General features: G+C 45.8%; 1 protein-coding gene across 1 annotated transcript; it reads left to right on the top strand.

Moving 5' to 3' along the window:
• The first annotated feature begins 6,678 nt into the window (after positions 1 to 6,678).
• Positions 6,679 to 25,091, top strand: tmub1 (transmembrane and ubiquitin-like domain containing 1). Its single transcript, XM_080195022.1, has 3 exons — positions 6,679 to 6,761; positions 22,461 to 23,303; positions 24,537 to 25,091. The coding sequence occupies exons 2-3, from the start codon at positions 22,501 to 22,503 to the stop codon at positions 24,886 to 24,888; spliced, it is 1,155 nt and encodes a 384-aa protein (XP_080051148.1). The 5' UTR covers positions 6,679 to 6,761; positions 22,461 to 22,500; the 3' UTR covers positions 24,889 to 25,091.
• Positions 25,092 to 25,394: the final 303 nt, after the last annotated feature.

Genomic DNA, 25,394 nt, shown 5'->3' with positions numbered 1-25,394 from the left:
GGGACCAGAACTGCACACAGTACTCCAAGTGCGGCCGCACTAGAGTAGTGTACAGTTGCAACATTACACTGCGACTCCTAAATTCAATCCCCCTACCAATAAACGCCAAGACACCGTACGCCTTCTTGACAACCTTATCTACTTGATTCCCAACTTTCAGGGATCTATGTACACACACACCTAGATCCCTCTGTTCATCCACACTATTCAAAGTCCTCCCGTTAGCCCTATACTCGACACATCTGTTGCTCCTACCAAAGTGAATTACCTCACACTTCTCCGCATTAAATTCCATCCGCCACCTCTCGGCCCAGCTCTGCAACCTATCTAAGTCTCCCTGCAGACTATGACACCCTTCCTCACAATCTACCACACCTCCAACTTTGGTGTCATCAGCAAATTTACTAATCCACCCAACTATACCCTCATCCAGATCATTAATAAAAATTACAAACAACAGTGGCCCCAAAACAGATCCCTGAGGCACACCACTCGTAACTGCACTCCATGATGAATATTTACCATCCACCACCACCCTCTGTCTCCTATCTGATAGCCAATTCCTGATCCAACTTCCTAGATTACCCACAATCCCATACATCTGCATTTTCTGCAGAAGCCTACCATGGTGAACCTTATCGAACGCCTTACTAAAATCCATGTATACCACGTCAACTGCCTTACCCCCATCCACCTCTTTGGTCACCTTCTCAAAAAACTCAATAAGGTTAGTAAGGCACGACCTACCTGCTACAAAACCATGCTGACTATTTCTAATCAATTCATTACACTCCAAATAACTATAAATCCTATCCCTAATAATTTTTTCTAAAACCTTGCCCACAACAGAAGTAAGACTCACCGGTCTATAATTCCCGGCAAAGTCTCTGTTCCCCTTCTTAAACAATGGGACAACATTCGCTATCCTCCAATCCTCCGGGACTACACCAGAGACCAATGACGACCTGAAGATCTGAGCCAGAGGCTCTGCAATCACCTCTCTAGCCTCCCAGAGAATCCTAGGGTAGATCCCATCCGGACCAGGGGACTTATCTATTTTCAGCCCCTCAAGAATTTCCAGCACATCCTCTTTATCAACCGTAATACTTTCTATTTTACACCCCTGCAACCCAATGTCCTCCTCAGCTATATTCATGTCCCCCTGCGTGAACACCGAAGAGAAATATTGGTTCAATACTTCTCCAATCTCCTCCGGTTCCACACACAACTTCCCCCTGCTGTCTGTAACTGGCCCTAATCTTGCCCTGACCAACCTTCTGTTCTTGACATACTTATAGAACGCCTTAGGATTCTCCTTAATCCTATCAGCCAAAGTCTTCTCATGTCCTCTTTTAGCCCTTCTCAACTCACTCTTCAACTCCCTCCTAGCCAATCTAAAGCTTTCTAGTGCACTATCTGAGCCCTCCAATCTCATCCGAACATAAGCCTCCTTTTTCTTTTTAACCATCGACTCAACTCTTTTAGTGCACCACGGTTCCCTAGATCTACCAAATCCACCATGCCTGACAGGGACATACCTATCAAGGACTCGCAGTAGCTGCTCCTTGAAAAAATTCCACATTTCAGATGTTCCCAGTCCCTGTAATCCCCTAATCCAATCCATGCTTCCTAATTCACTCCTGATAGCCTCATAATCGCCCTTACCCCAGCTAAAATTGCTGACCCGAGGTTCACGCCTATCTCTTCCCATCACTAAGGTGAACGTAACCGAATTGTGGTCACTATCACCAAAATGCACACCAACTTCCAAGTCTAGCACCTGGTCTGGCTCATTTCCCAGCACCAAATCCAATATAGCCTCACCTCTAGTTGGCCTGTCTACATACTGAGACAAAAAACCTTCCTGCACGCTTTGTACAAACACTGACCCCTCTAGCGAGCTAGAACTATAGCAACTCCAATCAATATTCGTATGGGAAAAGACCAAGCTGACCCTCAGGACCAGGCTGATGGTTTGTAAGCTGTGTCTTCTCAGTGTCTTGCTGAATGACTATGAAATATGGATGACTTGCAGCTAAAGGAAATTAATTTCCACCTTCACTATCTGCAGCACATTATTGGTGTATCCTGAGGACAAAAACTGCAATCCCCTCAATGCTGAGATACCAACGTGTGGGGTGCTAAACAAATAGAAGCAGGATCGGGGGACTGACCACATCTGCAAATGGAAGATCTTCTTTATGATGAAGCAGCAGGAGCCAAGACTCCACTTTAAGGATATTTGCAAATGTGTCACGAAGGCCCAACCTGGGATCCACTATCTGACAGAGATAAATGGCAACACCTGCTATGGACTGGCGTGCACCATCGCAGTGACTTGGCCAAAGACTGAGTTCCTCAACGTTTGGGAGCTTCATGACCATCAGGAAAGGCTCATCCAATGAGGATTCCTCGATTACATGGATTGTTGCTGCCTATCATAACTAGGTGAGAATTAGTGAACTGGATTCCCTCATTTCCATCTACTCAGTTAGTCACAAATCAGAAAGTATTTAACTATTTAAGCTGTCAGCAATAAAGAGTCAATCAAACAAGGATTTCTTGAGTCAAAGAGAGCAAATTTATTAATCACTAAACAGAAAAATGTCAAACATGGAGCTGACATACAGACACTGAGACACACACACACCCACACATAGCAGAAATAAGGGAAGTTAGAGTCCAATAAGAAAAGTTAAATATTATACGCTTAAATGTCCTTTGATTGTTCCTGAAGCAGAAATTTTAAATGTCACAGCTGATTTAATTTCTTCAGGGAGGTCAGATGTAAAAGATGCTGCCATTATTTTGTTTTATTCATTCACAGGACATGGGCATCAGTCTGGCCGGTGTTTATTGTCCATTCCTAGTTGTCCTTGGAAGGCAACTGAGGGTCAACCACATTGCTGTGGATCTGAAGTCTCATTTGGCCAGCCCAGGTAAGGATGCAATTTCCTTCCCTAAAGGATATTAATAAACCAGATGAGTTTTTCCAACAATTGTTTCACGGTCATCAGTAGATTCTTAATTCCAGATATTTTTATTGAATTCAAATTCTGCCATCTGCTGTGGCAAGATTCAAACCAGGGGCCCCAGAACATTAGCTGAGTTTCAGGATTAATAGTCTAGCAATAATACCACTCGGCCTTCACATCCTCTTACCATGAGATCTCTGTTTGCTGGTAACTTTCTGTTCGAGTTTCCTTCTCAAACCGGGCAACACGTATATTCCAAAAGACAGAAATGGAGAGCACAGTCTTCAGCCTCCTTCCTCTGCTGAGGATTTTGTTGATACCGCCTTGTCACTTTCAATCTCTCACTCATGGTTCAGCAGCTTTGCCTTGTAATACTTCACCCATTGTGTATTTCCAAGAGGTTTTGGGTGTGTCAGTCGTTCTGTGGCAACCATTGTTACAACAGCCAGTAGTTTGCATTTTAATGTCACTTCCAGAGACAGCTCCAACTTTTGCTGGGCAACATGGGTTAAGATTTTACAGTTGCAATGGAAATGTGAAACGGGAATAGCTTGTATTGTGTTAACAGTAAATGCATTGTTCCTGCGCAGATAATTAAACAGAATACTTTTTCAAAAAATAAATTAGTTAGTGGCCATGAAATAATGACTAGGTTCACAAATGCCATTTATAGGGATTGAAATCTGCCGTCCTTACCTGGTCTGCCCATGTGATTCATGTGACCCACAGCAATGTAGATGACTCTGAATTGACCTGGCCAGCCTTAGCTTCAGGGACAATTAGGAGTGGCTTTGCCAGTGACACCCACATCTGATAAAAGGATAATTAAAAAATACTGAGTCCATATCGAAATCCTAACCACACATAAAAATGGAAATATCACTCCTTTGCTTCTTTAAGGTCTGCGTTCTCACATTATTAAACCTTCAGCCACTGAAAATATTTTCTGTCCAGAACACCTCTCTCAAATCTCCTCTTCCTCTCCCGTGCACAGCTTCCCAAATATTTCCAAGTAGGTATAATTCCTCATTCCATTAATATGCTCCTTGTTGTTAGTGGGGAGGTTGCAGTAAGCACTTGCAGCATTTCATACAGTTTTTTGAAGCTTATTTGTCACAAGTAGGCTTACATTAACACTACTATGAAGTTACTATGAAAATCCCACAGTCGCCACATTTCAGCGCCTGTTCGGGTGCACTGAGAGAGAATTCAGTGTGGCCAATGTACCTAACCAGCATGTGTTTCAGATTGTGGAAGGAAACCAGAGCACCGGTGTTAAGGGTAAGATCCTGGCATTGATAGAGGATTGGCTGACTGGCAGAAGGCAGAGAGTAGGGATAAAGGGGTCTTTGTCAGGATGGGAATCGGTGACTAGTGGTGTGCCTCATGGGTCGGTGCTGGGACCAAACAACTTTTCACAATATATATTAATGATTTGGAAGAAGGAACTGAAAGCACTGTTGTTGAGTTTGCAGATGATACAAAGATATGTAGTGGGGATAGGTAGTATTGAGGAAGCAGGGAGGCTGCAGAAGGACTGGGACAGGTTAGGAGAGTGGGCAAAGAAGTGGCAGATGGATTACAGTGTGGAAAAGTGTGAGATTATACACTTTGGAAGGAGGAATAGAGACGTAGACTATTTTCTAAATGGGAAAATGTTTAGGAAATCGGAAACACAAAGGGACTTGGGAGTCATTGTTCCAAATTCTCTGAAGGTTAACGTGTGGGTTCAGTCGGCAGTTAGGAAGGCAAATGCAATGTTAGCATTCATATCGAGAGGGTTAGAATACAAGAGCAGGGATGTAGTTCTGAGGCTGTATAAGGCGCTGGTCAGGCCCCATTTAAAGTATTGTGAGCAGTTTGGGCCCCGTATCTAAGGAAGGATGTGCAGCCTTGGAAAGAGTCCAGAGGAGATTCACAAGAATGATCCCTGGAATGAAGTGCTTGTCATATGAAGAACGGTTGAGAACTCTGAGTCTGTACTCGTTGGATTTTAGAAGGATAAAGGGGGGATCTTACTGAAACTTACAGGATACTGTGAGGTCCTGGATAGAGTGGACATGGAGGAGATGTTTCCACTAATGGAAAAAACTAGAACCAGAAGGCACAACCTCAGAGGATAAAGGGATAATCCTTTAAACCAGAGAGGAGGAGGAATTTCTTCAGCTAGGGAGTGGTGAATCTGTGGAACTCTTTGCTGCAGAAAGCTGTGGCGGCTGGGTCATTGATGTCATACGACGGTACAGAGGGACCTGGGGGTCCTTGTGCATGAGTCGCAAAAACCCAGCCTGCAGGTGCAGCAGGTGGTCAGGAAGGCGAATGGGATGCTGGCCTTCATAGCGAGGGGGATTGAATATAAAAGTAGGGAGGTCTTGCTGCAACTGTACAGGGCATTGGTGAGGCCGCAGCTGGAGTACTGTGTGCAGTTTTGGTCGCCGTACTTACGCAAGGATATTTTGGCCTTGGAGGGAGTGCAGAGGAGGTTTACTAGGCTGATGCTGGAGTTGAGGGGGTTGAGCTATGAAGAGAGGCTGAATAAACTAGGCTTGTACTCGTTAGAGTTTAGAAGAATGAGGGGAGATCTCATTGAGACGTATAAGATGATGAATGGGATGGATAGGATAGAGGTGGAGAGACTCTTCCCGCTCAGAAAGGACAGTAGGACTAGGGGGCACAGCCTCAAGATAAAGGGGGGGCAGTTCAGAACGGAGTTGAGGAGGAACTTCTTCACTCAAAGGGTGGTGAATCTCTGGAATTCTCTGCCCGTTGAAGTGGTGGAGGCTGCCTCGCTAAATATATTTAAGAAGCGGGTTGATAGGTTTTTGATAAGAGAGGGGATTAAGGGTTATGGGGAGAGGGCGGGAAAGTGGAACTGAGTCACGACAGATCAGCCATGATCTTATTGAATGGCGGGGCAGGCTCGAAGGGCTAGAGGGCCTACTCCTGCTCCTATTTCTTATGTTCTTATGTAGGTCCGACAGCCTCAGTGTGGAGAGGACCGGATCTGGATCATCCTGATGTATAGGGCTGGGGGGCGGGGCTGGGGTTGGTGGAAGTGGAGTTCCGGTTGCTGGGGGCGGGGCCGTGTGTTTTTATGTGGGCGGGCCGGGGGGCCCCCCCAGGGAAGCTGGGGGCGGGGCTTTGGTTGCTGGGGGCGGGGCTGTGATTGGTGAGGGCGGAGCTGTGGTTGCTGGGGGTGGGGCTGGGGTTGAAGGGGGCGGGGCTGTGGTTGCTGGGGGCGGGGCTGTGGTTGCTAGGGGCGGGGTTGTGATTGCTGGGGGCGGGGATGTGGTTGGTGAGGGCGGAGCTGTGGTTCGCTGGGGGTGGGGTTGTGGTTGCTGGGGGCGGGGTTTCGGTTGCTAGGGGCGGGGCTGTGGTTACTGAGGGCGGGGCTGAGTTTGCACTGGGCGGGGCAAAGCGTTGTTAATAGAGGACTTTCGTAATGGTGGGGGAGGATGGGAGTAAAGCCCGCCATTTCCATCACCGTGCCACAGCCTCTCTGCAGAGTCCCGAAAATTGTTGCCGCATTTCCCGGCCTCCCGCCGCTTGTTTTCACCTCAGTGCGGAGCCGAGCCGGTCGTCATTCTTTCCTTGGACTCCGCCAAACGGCCCCGGGCCATGCGGCGCGCATGCGTGTTTTCGCGACGGAACTACACCTCCCGGCGTCCATTGCGGTGCACGGCGGGTTGTCCTGACGTCAGCGCACGCAGTGGCGTGATGACGTCGCTGAGTCCGCCAGGCCTGAGCCCCGGGCCCGGGAGCAGAATGGAGTCGCCCGCAGCCGCGGTGAGTACCGCCGCCTGCCCCTGCCCCCAGCAGCAGGCCCGTGCGGAGGATTCGCTGAGGCCTATCCGGGGATGGTGTCGGGACAGGCTCCAGGTCCCAGACCGGGTATCTCCTGCGAAGAGGATCCCGGCCATGGAGCCTCGCCTCCCTCGGGACACAGATGGGCAGCACGGGGGTGACAGCCGCCCAGACGCTGCCCTTCCTCCGGTTCAGGGGGAGGGGGGCTCTCTCTCTCTCTGTACAACTGTGTGTCGGATAACATTCCTCCCTCAGCCAGCTCCCAGGACGGGGCTGAGCCGCACTCACCCCACTGCTGTCCTGGGATCTTACTGTGCACTGACATGTTGAAAATGTCCAATCAGAGATGTGGACTCGGGGTTAATCCGGCATTTATTGCCCTTGAGAACAAAGAAAAGTACAGCACAGGAACAGACCCTCCAGCCCTCCAAATTTGTGCTGATCATGGTACTCTAACTAAACTAAAGAAAACCTTCTTTCCTTAGTCTGTACCCTTCTATTCCCTCCCTATTCATGAACAGATTCAGATGCCTCTTAAATGTTGCTAATGTTCCTGCTTCCTCCACCACCTCTGGCAGTGCGTTCCAGGCACCCACCACTCTCTGTGTGAAAAACTTCCCCCGCACATCTCCCTTAAACTCTCTCCCTTTCTTTGGAGAGTTGGTACTGATGCAATGCGCTAAGCGGACTTTTACTACGTGGCAGAGTCTGTGATTCCAATCTTTACCTAGTTTCCTATTCTTCTTGAATGTCATATACTGCTCAGTATTTGGGAGCCAATCCTTGTTATCCTACAGCCTTGTCTCTCCAGTCGTTATCAGGTCATATTTATTTGTTCCAATGTGGGCTTTCAAATTATTTACTTTGTTATGTACACACATGCAGATACAGAACATTTAGTTTTGTTTTTTATTTGTTACATTTAGTCTTGACTGGTATTTGTTAGACTTCTTTCCCTCTGTCCCTTCCTGTTATTCTCTTGCCCCCTTGTAATTGACACTTCCACCCTGGGGAAAAAACCTATAACTATTCACCCTGTCTGTGCCCCTCATAATTTTGTGGACCCCTATCAAGTCTCCCCTCAGCCTCTGTCTTTCCAGAGTTTATTCAACCTTCTCATAGTCAACACCCTTGAGATCAGGCAACATTTTGGTGAACCAGCTTTGCACTCTCTCCAAAGCTCCTATGTTCTTCTGGTAGTGTGGTGACCAGAACTGTATGCAATACTCCAAATGCAGCCTAATCAAGGTTTTATATAGCTGCTACATGATTTCCCAACTCTTATGCTCAATGCCCTGGCTGATGAAGGCAAGCATGCCAAATGCCTTCTTAATCACCCTGTCCACCTGTGTTGCCACTTTTAGGCAGTGGTGGACCTGCATGCCCAGATCCCTCTGTAAATGTTCCTTAATATTGCCATTTACAGTATAATTCACATTTCAAATTTGTCTGAATTAAACTCTGTGTACCATTTCTGTGCCCGAGTCTCCAATCTATCGATAACCTGTTGTATCCTGGACCTGGACACAATACTCCAGATGTGGCCTCATCAACACCCTATTCAATTGCAGCAAAACATCTCTAACCCTCGACTCAAATCCTCTTGCTATGTACGCCAACATACCATTTGCCTTCTTTACTGCCTGCTATTACCTGTGCACTTATTTTCAGCAACTGATACATGAGGACTCCAAAGTCTTGTTGAGTATCCACCTCTCTCAATTTACACTCATTCAAGTAATAATTTGTCTTCCTGTTATTGCTACCAAAGTGGATAACCTCACATTTATCCATATTATACTGCATCCGCCATGCAGATACCCACACACTCAGCCTGTCCAAATCACACTGAAGCATCTCCACATCCTCCTCACAGCTCACCCTCCCACCCAACTTTGTATCATCTGCAAATTTGGAAAAAATATATTCAGCTTCCTCTTCCAAATCATTAATATAGAACATGAACAGTTGGGGTCCCAGCACAGATCCCCGTGGAACCCCATTAGTTGCTGACTGTCAGTCGTTTATGCCAACTCTTTGCTTCTTATCTGCTAACCAGCTTTCGAACCATCTCAAGACGTTACCTGCAATTCCATGTGCTTTAACTTTACACAGTAGTCTGTTATGTGAGGCCTTGTCCAAAGCCTACTGAAAGTCTAAATAAATCACATCGACTGGTTCTCCTCAATCTACTAGTTACATCCTCAAAAAATTCCAATAGATTCAACAAGTATGATTTCCCTTTTGTAAATCCATGCTGATTTTGTCTGATTATCCCATTGCCTTCCAAATGCTGAGTTATGAAATCCTTGATAATGGACTCTAGCAACTTCCCCAGTACTGATGTTAGGTTCACTTGTCTACAGCTCCCTGGTTCCTTACCTCCCTTTTTAAATAGCAGGCTTACATTAGCTTCGCTCCAATCTGCAGGAACTATTCCAGAGTCCAAAGAATTTTGGAAAATAACCACCAATGGATCTAATATTTCCAGCGCCACTTCCTTAAGTACTCTGGGATGAAAATTATCAGGACCTGGAGATTTATCCACCTTCAATCCCATCAATTTCCCCAAAACCATTTCTGAGCTAATGCTGATTTCCTTCAGCTCCTCAATAAAACATATTTGTCTCAGCACTTCTGATGTTTGTGAAGACTGGAGTAAAGTACAAATTTAGTTCCTCAGCTATTTATTTATTCCCCATTATGAATTCTCCTGTTTCTGACTGTAAGGGACAATTGCTTTTATCAATTTGTTTCTCTTTACATATCTATAGAAACTTTTACAGTCAGTTTTTATGTTCGCCACTAGCTTACTTTCATGCTTCATTTTTCTCTTAATCACTCCCTTGGTCCTCCTCTGCTGAATTTTAAACTGCTCCCAATCCTCAGGCCTACTGCTTTTTCTTGCCAATTTGTATGCTGCTTTTTTGAATCTGATATTATCTCTAATTTCCCTTGTAAGCCATGGTTTGGCCATAGTTCCCTTTCCACTCTTGCGCCAGACAGGAATAAACAACTTCTGGAATTCACCTATTTATTCTTTAAATGCCAGCCATTGCCCGTCCACACTCTTTCCTTTCAGTAATGTTTCCCAGTCCATCATGGCCAATTCATGCCTCATACCATCATAGTTCCCTCTATTGAGATTCAGGACCCTGGTCTCAGAGTCAACTACATCACTATCCACCTTGACAAAGAATTTTACCATATTATGGTCTCTCATCCCCAAGGGTTCTCTCGCAACTAGACTGCTAACTAATCCTTTCTCATTGCACAACACCCAGTCCAAGATGGTCTATTCCCTTGTTGGTTTCTCAATGTATTGCTCCAGAAAATCATCCCATATGCACTTCAGAAATTCCTCCTCTATTGCACTGTGACTAATTTCATTCTCCCTATATATGTGCAGATTAAAATTGCCCATAATCCCAGTTGTTCCTTTAGCACACGCATCTCTGATTTCCTGTCTAATGCTTTTCGTAGAATCATATAGAATCATAGAAGCCTACAGTGCAGAAAGAGGCCCTTCGGCCCATCGAGTCTGCACCGAACACTATCCCACCCAGGCCCTACCCCCATATCCCTACATATTATACTCACTAATCCCTCTAACCTACACATCTCAGGACACTAAGGGGCAATTTCTTAGCATGGCCAATCTTTGGACTTTTACCACTACAGTTTGATGGTCTGTAAACCACCCCCACCAATGATTTTTGCTCTTTGTTTCTTCTTGACCCATACAGATTCCACATCATCTCTGCTAATATCATCCCTCAATATCGTATCAATATCATCTTTAATCAACAATACAACACCATCACCTTTTCTTTTCCGCCTGACCTTTCTAAACACTGAATCACCTCAATGTTTAGTTCCCATCCTTGCTCACTTTGGAGCCGTGTCTCCACAATGCCAACTACATCACATCCCTTTACATCTATCTGTACAACTAATTTATCCATTTTGTTTCAAATGCTCTGAGCACTCAGGTACAAAACCCGAAGATGGGCACTATTTTCCTTATCTGACTCTGGGCCTTGACTTCTCTGCCTATCACTTTCCTTACTCTCCTTAGTGTCTTTTCCTCTTGTCCTTAATTCCCCTTGTTCTGAATCCTTGCAAAGGTTCCCATCTCCCTGGCATATCAGTTTAAACTCTCCCCAACCATTTTAGCAAGTACCCTCACCGGGGACATCAGTCCCAATCCAGCCCAGGGGTAACCAATCCAGTTTGTACAGATCCTATCTCCCCCAGAACCAGTCCCAATGCCCCAGGAATCTGAAACCCTGCCCCTTGCACCATTTTTTTCAACCACGTATTCATCCTATGTATCCTGGCTGCTTTCCGTGGCAGCTGGACGTGTAGAACATAGAACATTACAGCGCAGAACAGGCCCTTCGGCCCACGATGTTGCGCCGACCAGCTTTTTAAAAAAAAACAACACTAACCCACTAATCTAAACCAATCCCATTTCGTCCATAAACCTATCCACAGATCTCTTAAACGCCCCCAAACTAGGCGCATTTACAACTGCAGCTGGCAGGGCATTCCAGTCCCTCACCACCCTCTGGGTAAAGAACCTACCCCTGACATCAGTCCTATAACTACCCCCCCTTAATTTAAAGCCGTGCCCCCTCGTGCTAGCTTTCTCCATCCGAGGAAAAAGGCTATCACTATCCACCCTGTCTAAACCTCTAATCATCTGATATGTTTCAATAAGGTCCCCTCTTAGCCGCCTTCTTTCCAGCGAAAACAACCCCAAATCTCTCAGTCTCTCCTCATAGGATCTCCCCTCCATACCAGGCAACATCCTGGTAAACCTCCTCTGCACCCTCTCCAAAGCCTCTACATCCTTCCTGTAATGTGGGGACCAGAACTGCACACAATACTCCAAGTGCGGCCGCACCAGAGTTGTGTACAGTTGCATCATGATGCTGCGACTCCTAAATTCAATCCCCCTACCAATAAACGCCAAGACACCATATGCCTTCTTAACAACCTTATCTACTTGATTCCCAACTTTCAGGGATCTATGTACACATACACCTAGATCCCTCTGCTCCTCCACACTATTCAAAGTCCTCCCGTTAGCCCTATACTCAACACATCTGTTATTCCTACCGAAATGAATTACCTCACACTTCTCCACATTAAACTCCATCCGCCACCTCGCGGCCCAGCTCTGCAACCTTTCTAAGTCACCCTGCAAACTATGACACCCTTCCTCACAATCTACCACACCTCCGACTTTGGTGTCATCAGCAAACTTACTAATCCACCCAACTATACCCTCATCCAGATCATTAATAAAAATTACAAACAGCAGTGGCCCCAAAACAGATCCCTGAGGCACACCACTCGTAACCGAACTCCATGACGAATATTTACCATCAACCACCACCCTCTGTCTCCTATCTGCTAGCCAATTCCTGATCCAATAACCTAGATCACCCCCAATCCCATACATCTGCATTTTCTGCAGAAGCCTACCATGGTGAACCTTATCAAACGCCTTACTAAAATCCATATACACCACGTCAACTGCCTTACCCCTATCCACCTCTTTGGTCACTTTCTCAAAGAACTCGATAAGGTTAGTAAGGCACGACCTACCCGCTACAGAACATAGAACACTACAGCACAAACAGGCCCTTCGGCCCACAAGTTGCGCCGATCACATCACCTACCAACCTACAGACCTATCTATAACCCTCAATCTCATTAAACCCCATATACTCATCCATGCTGACTGTCTCTAATCAATTCATTACTCTCCAAATAACTATAAATCCTGTCTCTAATAATCCTTTCCAAGACAGACTCAGTGTGTGGGAAGCTGGTTTGTGTGATGGATTGGGCATCATTCACGACCGCTAGTAGTTTCTAGTAGTCTTTGACTGAGCAGGAGCCCATACCAAGCTGTGATACAACCAGAAAGAATGCTTTCGATGGCGCATCAGTAAAAGTTGGTGAGAGTCGTAGCTGACATGACAAATTTCCTTAGTCTTCTGAGAAAGTAGAGGCATCAGTGGGCTTTCTTAACTATAGTGTCAGCATGGGGGGACCAGGACAAGTTTTTGGTGATTGGTAGAAGAATTAATGGGGATCTGAGGAAAAGCCTTTTCACCCAGTGGGTGGTGTGTGTCTGGAATTCACTGCTTGAATTGGTGTTTGAGGCTGAAACACTTAACTCATTTTCAAGGTTCCTGGATCTGCATCTGAAGTGCTGTAACCTGCAATAATTTGGACCAATTGCTGGAAAATGGAATTAAAATGAACACGTTAGTTTCTTTTTCCTCATTTCTGGCTGGTCAGATACGATGGGCTGAATGGTCTCATTCTGCACTGTAACGTATCTGTGGTTCTGTGGAGTTGTGAATGGAATTGACTTCTGTGCAATTATCAAATTTGCTGATGAAACAGTAACTTCACTTCAGAAGTAGCTTGTTCTGGAAAAGCTTTGAAATATTTCATGGAGTGATGGGCATGAAATGAAGTTCTCTCAACTCTTAAGGCAGACTTTGAACCAACCAGGCTCAAAAATCTCTGAGAAAGCAGTTAGGGCCAAGCAAATTTAATTAACTGATTAGCTCTGTGGTTGCTCAGTTCTGACCAGTGATCTGTCCAGTACAATACTTATCATTGCACAGTGCAGTTTTCAGGTGAAGTAGAATTAAATGGTTGAGGATAATCGGATCAGCACCTCAGATATACGGGGAAAGCAATGTCCTTTTGAAATCTGTACATTCCATTCTTTACACAACTTGTTTTCAAATCAATTTTTGAATTACTTTCTTTCCAAGTGCATTTCACACTGACCTTTCCATACATCCCAGCATCCGACATTCTTTACTCCCTGGGCAGTGTTGTAAACGCTTTAGTTTGTCACCAGCAACCCCCAAGTGATCATACGTTCTTCCTGGACCATTTTGTTTTCATGTGAAGTATTTTGCATTTGTCAACGAGTTTCATCTGCCTGACCAATCCCCACTTGTGTCTGAATCCTCCTGTGGTTTACACTCCTCCGATTTACAGTCTAACTATCGCCGCATGGAAATTTGGAGCGGCAGTATTGTGTCCAATTCTGGGCACCATGTTTTAGGAGGAATGTCAAATGTGCAGAGGAGATTTATCAGAATTGGATCAGGGTGTGAGACTGCAGTTCATGTAGAAAGACTGGAGGAAGATGGGATTGTTCTCCTTTGAGCAAAGAATGAAAAAAGGTTTAGTCAAGATGATCAAAATGGTGAAGAGTTTTGACAGAATAAATAAGCAGAAACTGTTTGCACTGGCAGGAGGGTTGGTAATCACAGGGAGACACATTGAAGAAAGTCAGCACAAGAACCAGAGGAGAGATGGAAATCCTTTCTGGACAGTGAGTTAGGACCTGGGAATGTGCTGCCTGGAAAGGCAGTAGAAGGAGGTTCAATAACTTTCAAAATGAAATTGAATAATTACTTGAAAAGGATTAATTTGCAAAACTGTAGGAAAGGAGGGGGATTGGCGTGAACTGCCAGCACAGTCACATTGGGCCTCCTGCAGTGTAGTATGATTCAATGAAATTACAGTGATCATAATTCTGTAATGGTTAAGGTGCTTGTGGATAAGGACAAGAGTGGTTCTCGGGGGAAGACTACAACAACATTAGGCAGGATCTGGAGAGTTTAGATTGGGGGAGGCTGAGGGTAAATCAACATCTGACACGTGGGAGTCTTTCAAATGTCAGTTGGTTGGAACACAGGCTTGTACCTGTGAGGATACAAAAAACAATACAGCACAGGAACAGGCCCTTCGGCCCTCCAAACCTGCACCGACCAGGTGTTCCTAACTAGACCATCCGTTTGTATCCCTCTATTCCCAGTCTGTTCATGTGGCTATCTAAAGCTTTAAATGACCCCAGCGTGTCTGCCTCAGCCACCTTGCTTGATACTGCATTCCAGGGCCCCACCACCCTCTGTGTAAAATATGCCCCCCGCATATCTGTATTGAACCTTGCTCCCCTTACCTTGAACTTGTGACCCCTTGGAGTAGGAAACTGCAGGGGCTGGGAACAACTGAAATGTGGAGCTTATTCAAGGAACAGCTACTGCGAGTCCTTGATAAATATGTACCTGTCAGGCAGGGAGGAAGTGATCGAACGAGGGAACCGTGGTGTACTAAGGAAGTTGAATCTCTAGTGAAGAGGAAGAAGGAGGCTTATGTAAAGATGAGACGTGAAGGCTCAGTTAGGGCACTGGAGAGTTATAAATTAGCCAGGAAGGAGCTAAAGACAGACTTAAGAAGAGCTAGAAGAGGACATGAGAAGACTTTGGCGGATAGGATCAAAGAGAACCCTAAAGCTTTCTACAGGTATGTCAAGAATAAAAGAGTGGCTAGGGCAAGATTGGGGCCAGTCAGAGACAGCAGTGGGAAGTTGTGCGTGGAGCCTGAAGAGATAGGAGAGGCACTGAATGAGTATTTTTCGTCAGTATTCACACAGGAAAAAGTCAGTGTAGTCGAGGAGAATACCGAGATACAGGCTTTTAGACTAGACGGGATTGAGGTACATAAGGAGGAGGTGTTAGCAATTCTTGAGAGTATGAAAATAGATAAGTCCCCTGGGCCGGATGGGATTTACCCTAGGATTCTCTGGGAGGCTAGGGAGGAGATTGCAGAGCCTTTGGCTTTGATCTTCATGTCGTCATTGGCTTCAGGTATAGTGCCGGAAGACTGGAGGATAGCAAATGTTGTCTCCTTGTTCAAGAAGGGGAGTAGAGACCATCCTGGGAATTATAGACCAGTGAGCCTTACTTCTGTTGTCTGCAAAGTTTTGGAAAGAATTATAAGGGATAGGATTTATAATCATCTAGAGAGAAATAAATTGATTAGGGATAGTCAACACGGCTTTATGAAGGGTAGGTCGTGCCTCACAAACCTTATCAAGTTTTTTGAAAAGGTGACCAAAGAGGTGGATATGGGTAAGGCAGTTGACGTGGTGTATATGGATTTTAGCAAAGCATTTGATAAGGTTCCCCATGGTAGGCTATTGCAGAAAATGCAGATGCATGGGATTGAGGGTGATTTAGCAGTTTGGATCAGGAATTGGCTAGCTGATAGAAGACAGAGGGTGGTGGTTGATGGGAAATATTCAACCTGGAGTTCAGTTACAAGTGGTGTACCTCAAGGATCTGTTTTGGGGCCACTGCTGTTTGTCATTTTTATAAATGACCTAGATGAGGGTGTAGAAGGATGGATTAGTAAATTTGCTGACGACACCAAAGTCGGAGGAGTTGTAGACAGTGAGGATGGATGTTACAGTTTGCAGAGGGACATAGATAAGCTGCAGAGCTGGGCCGAGAGGTGGCAAATGGAGTTTAATGCGGAAAAGTGTGAGGTGATTCACTTTGGTAAGAGTAACAGGAGTACAGAATATAGGGCTAATGGAAGGACTCTTAGTAGTGTTGACGAGCAGAGAGATCTTGGTGTATATGTGCATAGCTCCCTGAAAGTTGGCACCCAGGTTGATAAGGTTGTTAAGAAGGCGTACGGTGTGTTAGCTTTTATTGGTAGAGGGATTGAATTTCGGAGCCGTGAGGTCATGTTACAACTGTACAAAACTCTGGTGCAGCCGCACTTGGAGTATTGCGTACAGTTCTGGTCGCCGCATTATAAGAAAGATGTGGAGGCATTGGAAAGGGTGCAGAGGAGGTTTACCAGGATGTTGCCTGGTATGATGGGAAGGTCTTATGAGGAAAGGCTGAGGGACTTGAGGTTATTTTCGTCAGAGAGAAGAAGGTTAAAAGGTGACCTAATTGAGGCATACATGATGATTAGAGGGTTAGATAGGGCGGACAGTGAGAGCCTTTTTCCTCGGATGGTGATGGCTAACACGAGGGGACATAGCTTTAAATTAAGGGGTGATAATTATAGGACAGATGTCAGAGGTAGATTCTTTACTCAGAGGGTAGTAAGGGCGTGGAATGCCCTGCCTGCAGCAGTTGTGGACTCGCCAACTTTAAGGGCGTTCAAATGGTCAGTGGATAGGCATATGGATAACATTGGAATAGTTTAGGTTAGAGGGTCATTAGATTGGTTCCACTGGTCGGCGCAACATCGAGGGCCGAAGGGCCTGTACTGCGCTGTAATGTTCTGTTGTGTTTGTCATTTCCGACCTGGGAAAAAGCTCCCAACTGTTCACCCTATCTATGTCCTTCATAATTTTATAAACTTCTATTAGGCTGCCCCTTAAACTCTGTCTTTCCAGGGAGAACAACCCTAATTTAACACCTCATAGCTAAGACCCTCCATACCAGGCAACATCCTGGTAAACCTTTTCTGTACTCTCTCGAAAGCCTCCACATCTTTCTAGTAGTGTGATGACCAGAACTGGACGCAGTATTCCAAATGTGGTCTAACCAACGTTCTATATAACTGCAACATCATATGCCAACTTTTTTACTCTATGCCCTGTCCAATAAAGGCAAGCATGCCTTATGCTGCCTTCACCACCTTTAAGCATCTGTGAACTTGCACACCCAGGTCCCTCTGTGTGTCTGTACTCCTGATGGTTCTGCCATGTATTGTATAGCTCCCCCCTGCAATAGATCTACATAATGAAGGATAAATGTGGCAAGTATCGTGAACCCGAGATGACGAGCGATATTATGAGCCTTGCCAAGAAGAAAAAGGAAGCATTCGTAAGGTCTAAAAGGCTTAGGACAGATGAAACCCTTGAGAATGTAAAGACTAGGGGACACAGCCTCAAGATAAAGGGGGGGCGGTTTAGAACGGAGTTGAGGAGGAACTTCTTCACTCAAAGGGTGGTGAATCTCTGGAATTCTCTGCCCGTTGAAGTGGTGGAGGCTACCTCGCTAAATATTTTTAAGATGGGGGTTGATGGGTTTTTGATAAGAGAGGGGATTAAGGGTTATGGGGAGAGGGCGGGAATGTGGAACTGAGCCACGACAGATCAGCCATGATCTTGTTGAATGGCGGGGCAGGCTCGAAGGGGTAGTTGGCCTACTCCTGCTCCTATTTCTTATGTTCTTATTTAACATAGGAAGCAACTTAAGAAAGGAGTTAGGAAGGCTAAAAGGGGTCATGAAAAGTCATTTGCAAACAGGAATAAGGAAAATCCTAAGGCATTTTATATGTATGTAAAGAGCGGAAGGGTAGTCAGGGAAAGGGTTGGTTCACTCAAGGATAGTGGAAGGAATCTATACTTGGAGCCAGAGGAAATGGACGAGATACTAAATGACTACTTTGCCAAAGAGAGAGACTTGATGGATGAGGAGCCTAAAGTAGGATGTGTAGATATTCTGGGTAATGTCAATAACAAAAAGGTGGTGGTGTTGGGTGTCTTAAAAAGCATTAAAATAGATAAGTCCCCAGGGGCCTGGTGGGATATACCCCAGAATACTGAGCGAGGCAAGGGAGGAAATTGCTGGAGCCTTGACAGAAATCTTTATATCCTTCTCATTGGCTACAGCTGAAGTTCCAGAGGACTGGAGGATAGCCAATGTTGTTCCATTGTTTAAGCAGGGATAATCCAAGAATTTATAGGCTAGTGAGCTTTACGTCAGTGGTAGGGAAATTATTGGAAAAGATCCTTAGGGACAGGATTTACTCAACACTTGGAAACAAATTGATTGTTTGTAATTTTTATTAATGATCTGGATGAGGGTATAGTTGGGTGGATTAGTAAATTTGCTGATGACACCAAAGTTGGAGGTGTGGTAGATTGTGAGGAAGGGTGTCATAGTCTGCAGGGAGACTTAGATAGGTTGCAGAGCTGGGCCGAGAGGTGGCGGATGGAATTTAATGCGGAGAAGTGTGAGGTAATTCACTTTGGTAGGAGCAACAGATGTGTCGAGTATAGGGCTAACGGGAGGACTTTGAATAGTGTGGATGAACAGAGGGATCTAGGTGTGTGTGTACATAGATCCCTGAAAGTTGGGAATCAAGTAGATAAGGTTGTCAAGAAGGCGTACGGTGTCTTGGCGTTTATTGGTAGGGGGATTGAATTTAGGAGTCGCAGTGTAATGTTGCAACTGTACACTACTCTGGTGCGGCCGCACTTGGAGTACTGTGTGCAGTTCTGGTCCCCGCATTACAAGAAGGATGTGGAGGCGTTGGAGAGGGTGCAGAGGAGGTTTACTAGGATGTTGCCTGGTATGGTGGGGAGGTCCTATGAGGAGAGACTGAGGGATCTAGGGTTGTTTTCGTTGGAAAGAAGGCGGCTAAGAGGGGATCTTATTGAAACATATAAGATGATTAGAGGTTTAGATAGGGTGGATAGTGATAGCCTTTTTCCTCGGATGGAGAAAGCTAGCACGAGGGGGCATGGCTTTAAATTAAGGGGGGGTAGCTACAGGACGGATTGCAGGGGTAGGTTCTTTACCCAGCGGGTGGTGAGGGATTGGAATGCCCTGCCTGCTGCAGTTGTAAATGCGTCTAGTTTGGGGGCGTTTAAGAGATCTCTGGATAGGTTTATGGACGAAAAGGGATTGGTATAGGCTAGTGGGTCATTGTTTTTGTAACTGGTCGGCGCAACATCGTGGGCCGAAGGGCCTGTTCTGCGCTGTTATGTTCTATGTTCTATGTTTAAATGGACTTATTCGTAATAGCATGGTTTTGTAAAGGGGAGGTCGTGCCTCACTAACTTGATCGAGTTTTTTGAGGAAATAACGAAGATGATTGAGGGAAAGGCAGTGGATGTTGTCTACATGGACTTCAGTAAAGCCTTTAACAAGGTACCTGATGGCAGACTGGTGCAGAAGGTGAATTCACACAGCATCAAAGGAGAGCTGGCAAGATGGATACAAAACTGGCTTGGACATAGAAGACAGAGGGTAGCTGTAGAGGAGTGCTTTTCTGAATGGAGGGCTTTCACAAATGGCGTTCCTCGGGGATCAGTTCTCAGAACTTTGTTGCTCGTTAAATATATAAATGATTTAGAGGGAAATGTAGACGGTCTGATTAGTAAGTTCGCAGACAACACAAAAATTGGTGGAGTTGCGGATAGTGAAGAGGATTGTCAGAGAATACAGCAAGATATAGATTGGTTGGAGACTTGGGCAGAGAAATGGCAGATGGAGTTTAAACTGGACAAATGTGAGGTGATACATTTTGGAAAGTCTAACACAGATGGGAAATATGCAATAAATGGCAGAACCCTTAGGGGTATTGACAGGCAGAGGGAAAGTGGCAACGCAGGTAGAGAAGGTAGTCAAGAAGGCATACAGCATGCTTGCCTTCATCACTCAGGGCATTGAACATAAAAATTGGCAGGTCATACTGCAGCTGTACAGAACCTTAGTTAGGCCTCATTTAGAATATTGTGTACAATTCTGGTCACCACACTACCAGAAGGATGTGGATGCTTTGGAGAGGGTACAGAAGAGGTTTACCAGGATGTTGCCTGGTCTGGAGGGCAATAGCTATGAGGAGAGATTGGAGAAACTTGATTTGTTTTCACTGGAGCAACGGAGGTTGAGGAGCGACCTGATAGAAGTCTACAAGATTATGAGAGACACAGACAGAGTGGATAGTCAGAAGCTTTTTCCCGGGGTGGAAAAGTTAAGTACAAGGGGAGGTAGGTTTAAGGTGCATGGGGAAAAGTTGAGAGGAAATGTATGAGGGAAGTTTTTTTTACACAGAGTGGTGAATGTCTGGAAGGCACTGCCCAGGGAGGAGGGGTCTGAGTCTTGGCAAAGTCTTTGTGGCTCTTGAATTCACAGCACGTCTTGGACCCCATCTAGTGGTAGAAGCCAGTCAGCTAACCACCAAGCAACTTACACCGTTAGAGGGAGCCTGGTTTAGAGGTGCTCTGCTGGCTTTAACATTGAATCTATCATTCACTTCAAGTTATTTCATTTAAAAGTCATGATTTTCAGGAATACAACCACAATTTAAGTGAGTGAGTATGGTCATTTATGGAGGTATTAAACATGAGGTCACAAAACAGACCCCCCCCCCCCCCACACCATGCAACTCCCAGTGGCAAGAGTCCAGAATTCCTGCAATTTCTTCCTTTATTTTCCTCCAGACCTTTATGCATCTTATCTGCTGCTGAGATTTATTCACCTGAAGCTTGGGCTTTAAGCTGTCACGGTGTAAACAGTTCAGTTCTGGGCCCTGGCTGATTTGCCTTTTCCATCCCAGGGCCTTCACAGTTAACCACAACTGCAGAGGGCGAATGAAACCTCCAGTAATTAGCAAGAGCCTACAGCGATGGTATAATTTTGTTATGCCTGATCAGCATCTTGGTTCACCTGCCTCCAGCGGGAGTTCCAGATTTACATTCATCCTTCCTGATATCCTGGTTTTCAGTTTATTCTTCCTCTTTCTCATCTCCCCATCAGAGGAAATAGTTTCTCTCCATCTCCCCTAAGATAGGTGACAGTATTTACAGGATCATCCACTTCAAAGAGTCAACCACATTGCCATCACACGTAACACAGATTTTCTTCTCAAAAGGTGGGTTTTTACAACAATCAACATCATGGTCATCATTAGACTTTTAATTCCAGATTTTTATTTTTTGAATTTAAATTTCACCATCTGCCATGGTGGGATTTGAAGTCAGGTTTTCAGTTCTTGCTGTGGATCTCTGGTTATTAGTCCAGTGACTAACCCACTGTGCTACTGCCTCCCTACTTTTTGCAGCAAGTTACAGAGGAACATTGATTCAGTAAAACTGTACCTTCAGCGCCCCCTCCCTCCCCCCCCCCAAGCCTGCACTGACTATGCTGCCCTACTGAACTAAAAACCCCCTACCCTTCCGGGAATCATATCCCTCTATACCCATCCTTTTCATGTTTTTGTCCAAACACTCCTTAAAACTCACTATCGTATCTGCTTCCACTATCTCCCCCAGGCAGCGAGTTCCAGGCACCCTCCAGCCTCTGTGTAAAAAAAACTCACCTTGTACATCTCCTTTAAACCTTGCCCCTCGCACCTTAAACCTGTGCTCCCTAGTAATTGACTCTTCCACCCTGGGAAAAAGCTTCTATCAACTCACTCGGGAAAGTGTGAGGTCATCTATTTTGGACCTAAGGAAAATAGAACAGAGTAACTTACAAATGCTGAAGAGTTCGAAGCTTAAAGGTTGGAGAGATGTAGAGATCCAAATACAGAAATTACAAAAACTAGTGAAAGGATAATAGCCTTTATTTTGAGAATTAGAATATAAAATTGAGGAAATGATACTGTGTCATGCAGAGCTGTTGTCAGACCCAGTCCAGAGTAATGACGTTCAGGTCTGGGCATTGCACCTGAAGAAGGAGAGATTAATCTTTGCAGTGGGCATTACAGATTGGCCAAATGGTCCGGGACTAAAGAGTTAAATTACGTCAATGGATTACACTGGTTCTGTATTTCTTTGAATAAAGCAGACTGTAGGACTGGTCTAATTAAGATGATTAAAGGATTTCCTTGTTACCTTTGCAAAATAATTCACCTTGCTTTATTTGACATGACTTCCCCTTTATTGGTTCAAGCTAATGTTTTCTGACCAGATAATTATTTGTCTGATAGCCAATCACTCTGTTCTCAATGACAAACCTAATACCTAAAGGTGCTGAGTTTGCTTCTCTGCAGGACATTCGTGTTAATCCACCAGATTTCCTGTTCAAATCGTTTTCAGAAGCTGTGTTCCAGTACCTTGGTGCTCATCATTTTCCTTTCTGATTCTTTCAGTTTCCTGGTTGAATGATTGTGGATATTGGTGATTTGTGCCATGGCTATAATTGAAGGAGTTGGTGATGAGGTGACTATACTCTTTGGCCTGGTTTTCACAGTGTTGGTGTTGGTCTTGGCATGGGCCTCCACTCGCACTGTGGACCGAGGTGACCAGGCTCTGCAAACCACAGAAGATACACCTGCATCCACCTCAGGGCAGCAGGTTTTACCCTGCACCTCCAGCAATCAGTCACCAGGAGAAGGAGAAACAATAGCCAACAGAAGAGAGATAGGATGCACTGCAGAGCAGATAGAGGAGAGCGAGGACGAGAAGGAAGAGAAGGAAGAGGAGAGCGAGGACGAGAAGGAAGAGGAGAGCGAGGGCGAGAAGGAAGAGGAGAGCGAGGACGAGGAGAGAGAGCAGCAGAGCAAGGAGGCAGAGGAGAGAAAGCAGAGCGAGGAGGAGAGAAAGCAGAGCAAGGAGGCGGAGGAGAGAAAGCAGAGCAAGGAGGCAGAGGAGAGAAAGCAGAGTGAGGAACGGCAGGAGGCGGAGAAGGGGGTTGAGGTGGAGGAAGAATTTCGAACCAAACATGAGACACCACCAGCAGAGAATGGAGCTGAGGAGTTGGTTACAGATAATGTACCTGAAATGGACATCTCGCCACTTGACACGATGGAGTTGCGTCAGCGAGTGACGTGTGCAAGTGGAAGGGAAGAGGCTGAGACTGTGTCCACAGTTGTCCAGCCCCCTGACAGTGACTGTGCTGAGGGCAGCTCCATCCTGCTGAGACTAAAGTTTCTGAATGACACCGAAAGAATAGCTCGGGTTCGACCAGAAGACACGATTGGACAAATAAAAAGGTAAAAACTCGCGCAACAGTGCTTTGATTATGCAGCATGGACTTATTCCATGAAACAGAGGATTTATAATGGTATTGCTAATTGGCCTCTCCTGCCCCAGTTTCAACCACCCCCTCCTCCTGCTCCCCACTCATGTCCCACCCCTTATGTTCCCTCCCATATATGTCCCCTCGTGTCTCCTACTGCCCCCCACCCCCACCCCGGCCTTCCGGTGCGCACACTCATCAAAAAAACATTCATCGCCAGTCGGAGTTTGTGGGGGGATGGGGGGGTTTGATTGATAATCAGGGGAGTGGAGGGGGGGCAGTGTCAGTATGAGAGACTGGGGACACTGTTAGGCCAGAGTGCAGCTCCTTCCCCCACATCACAGATTGATGAAAATGCTGCTTTATTTATGTCTGTTTGAGGATCTTTTCCCAGCACCAGCACTGTCTCTCCTCTCTCCTGGTCTCACTGATCGGCATTTCCAGTTATCAATGCCCATTCTGAGCCCTGGAATCTCTTGTGTTCCGGTCACTGGTGGATGACCAGCTCAGCAATTTATCAGATGGGTTTTGATCGGATGTGTTACCTGTTCTTGGTCACAATGACTCGTGCTGTAAACAGCCTGTGAGGTCTCCTGGGGTGGGGGGGTGGGGAATTGGGGCTGTTTCTCTGGGACGGGGTGGGATCAGTGGGTGCCCCTTGAGTGTGGTGGGGAGTTGGAGATAGTGGGTGCCTATCACGCCCCTCAGTGAGGGATTGGTGGGTGGGTGGGTGCTCCCCGAGTGAGAGGATCACTGCCCCTCGGTGTGGGGGGAGGATGCCCCTTGTTTTTTTCTGGTCTCTTCTGTTTATACCTTATACTGTATGTAAATTTTTGTGAGCACTCTGTTTCATAGGACCATTGAGTGTACTGCACAACATCCATTGTGTATGTGCCATGTCTCTCATTTCTTCTAAATCTCTATATTTTATCCTTCTCTGTGAATTGTTGGTGAAATATGTGTTTAGCATTGAAAGCAGGCCTAAAACTGAATGTCCCAGTTCAGAATGTCAGTGGCTGGGAAAGTTCTGGACAATTTTCCTGAATGAAAATCGAGGGCGAGTCAATCTTCAGGACAGGAGGAACACAACATTTTTTTTGTAAATAAGCGGGAGGAGGCTGATTGCAGTTGGTGCTGCGTCTTGGTCTCTCTGATAACCTTTCCCTTGTTAATTTGTTTGTCTCCCCCTCCCCTCCCTGCCCCTCAGGATTCACTTCCCCCACCAGGAGCACCAGATTCGGCTGATCTACCAGGGGCAGCTGCTGGGAGACGACACACGGACCCTCTCCTCGCTTCACATCGTCAACAACTGCGTCGTTCATTGCCATATCTCGCAGAATGCCACTCCTCAGTCTCCTGCAGGGAGCCACGCAGCCGAGCACACTGAGACCACCCTTAACATTGGCGGACTCATGCTGCCTGTCTTTTTCCTCATGCTCTCGGTGTTGTGGTATTACCAGATAAACTACCGGCAGTTCTTCACTGCGCCTGCCACCATCTCGCTTGTTGGTATCACCATTCTGTTCAGCTTCGTGGCTTTTGGGGCTTATAGACGGTGAGATTGTAACCACCTCCAGACTGGGAACCAGTTGTAAGGGACTCAAGACTTGGGACTGACATAAACTCTTTTTTATCAATCAAACTCAAAAATAATTTGGAGGTTGTGATGATTATATTATTACTGTGTGACTTTTCGATGGAGCTGTGTTTTAACAAGATGACCAATGCTGTCGTTTTCATCTATAAAGCTCTTTGCACCTTGTGCTTGGAGTCTGGTCATTTTTCTGACGTCTTGTGGCTTTCATATCCACACAAGGGGGCAGCAGAAACCCTACCCCAGTTGCTGTCCAGATACAGACCCTCCAGGGAAGATGGTTCTATCTCTGCTAAATGTACCTGACGATGGAGGAACTAGCTTTACAATCGCAGTCATGGTTGTCCAGTTACAAGTAGAATTTTCCATCCGACAGGATGCCATTCAGCCCAATGCATCTCTGCTAGCGTCTTTTCAGGACCTCGTATTTGCTTTATATGACTCCGTTTTGCAAGTTTACCCATTCACATA

The sequence above is a fragment of the Carcharhinus amblyrhynchos genome, chromosome 8 (assembly GCF_965287045.1).
Source record: "Carcharhinus amblyrhynchos chromosome 8, sCarAmb.v2.hapA, whole genome shotgun sequence".
NCBI lineage: Eukaryota > Metazoa > Chordata > Chondrichthyes > Carcharhiniformes > Carcharhinidae > Carcharhinus > Carcharhinus amblyrhynchos.
The sequence above is the reverse complement of the archived record's forward strand: the minus strand, read 5'-3'. Positions and strand labels throughout refer to the sequence as shown.

Coding starts and splice junctions, on each gene's coding strand:
- tmub1 (XM_080195022.1), top strand. CDS start 22,501: ATGGCTATAATTGAAGGAGTTGGTGATGAGGTGACTATACTCTTTGGC. Junction 23,304..24,536: donor ACGATTGGACAAATAAAAAG/GTAAAAACTCGC, acceptor CCTGCCCCTCAG/GATTCACTTCCCCCACCAGG.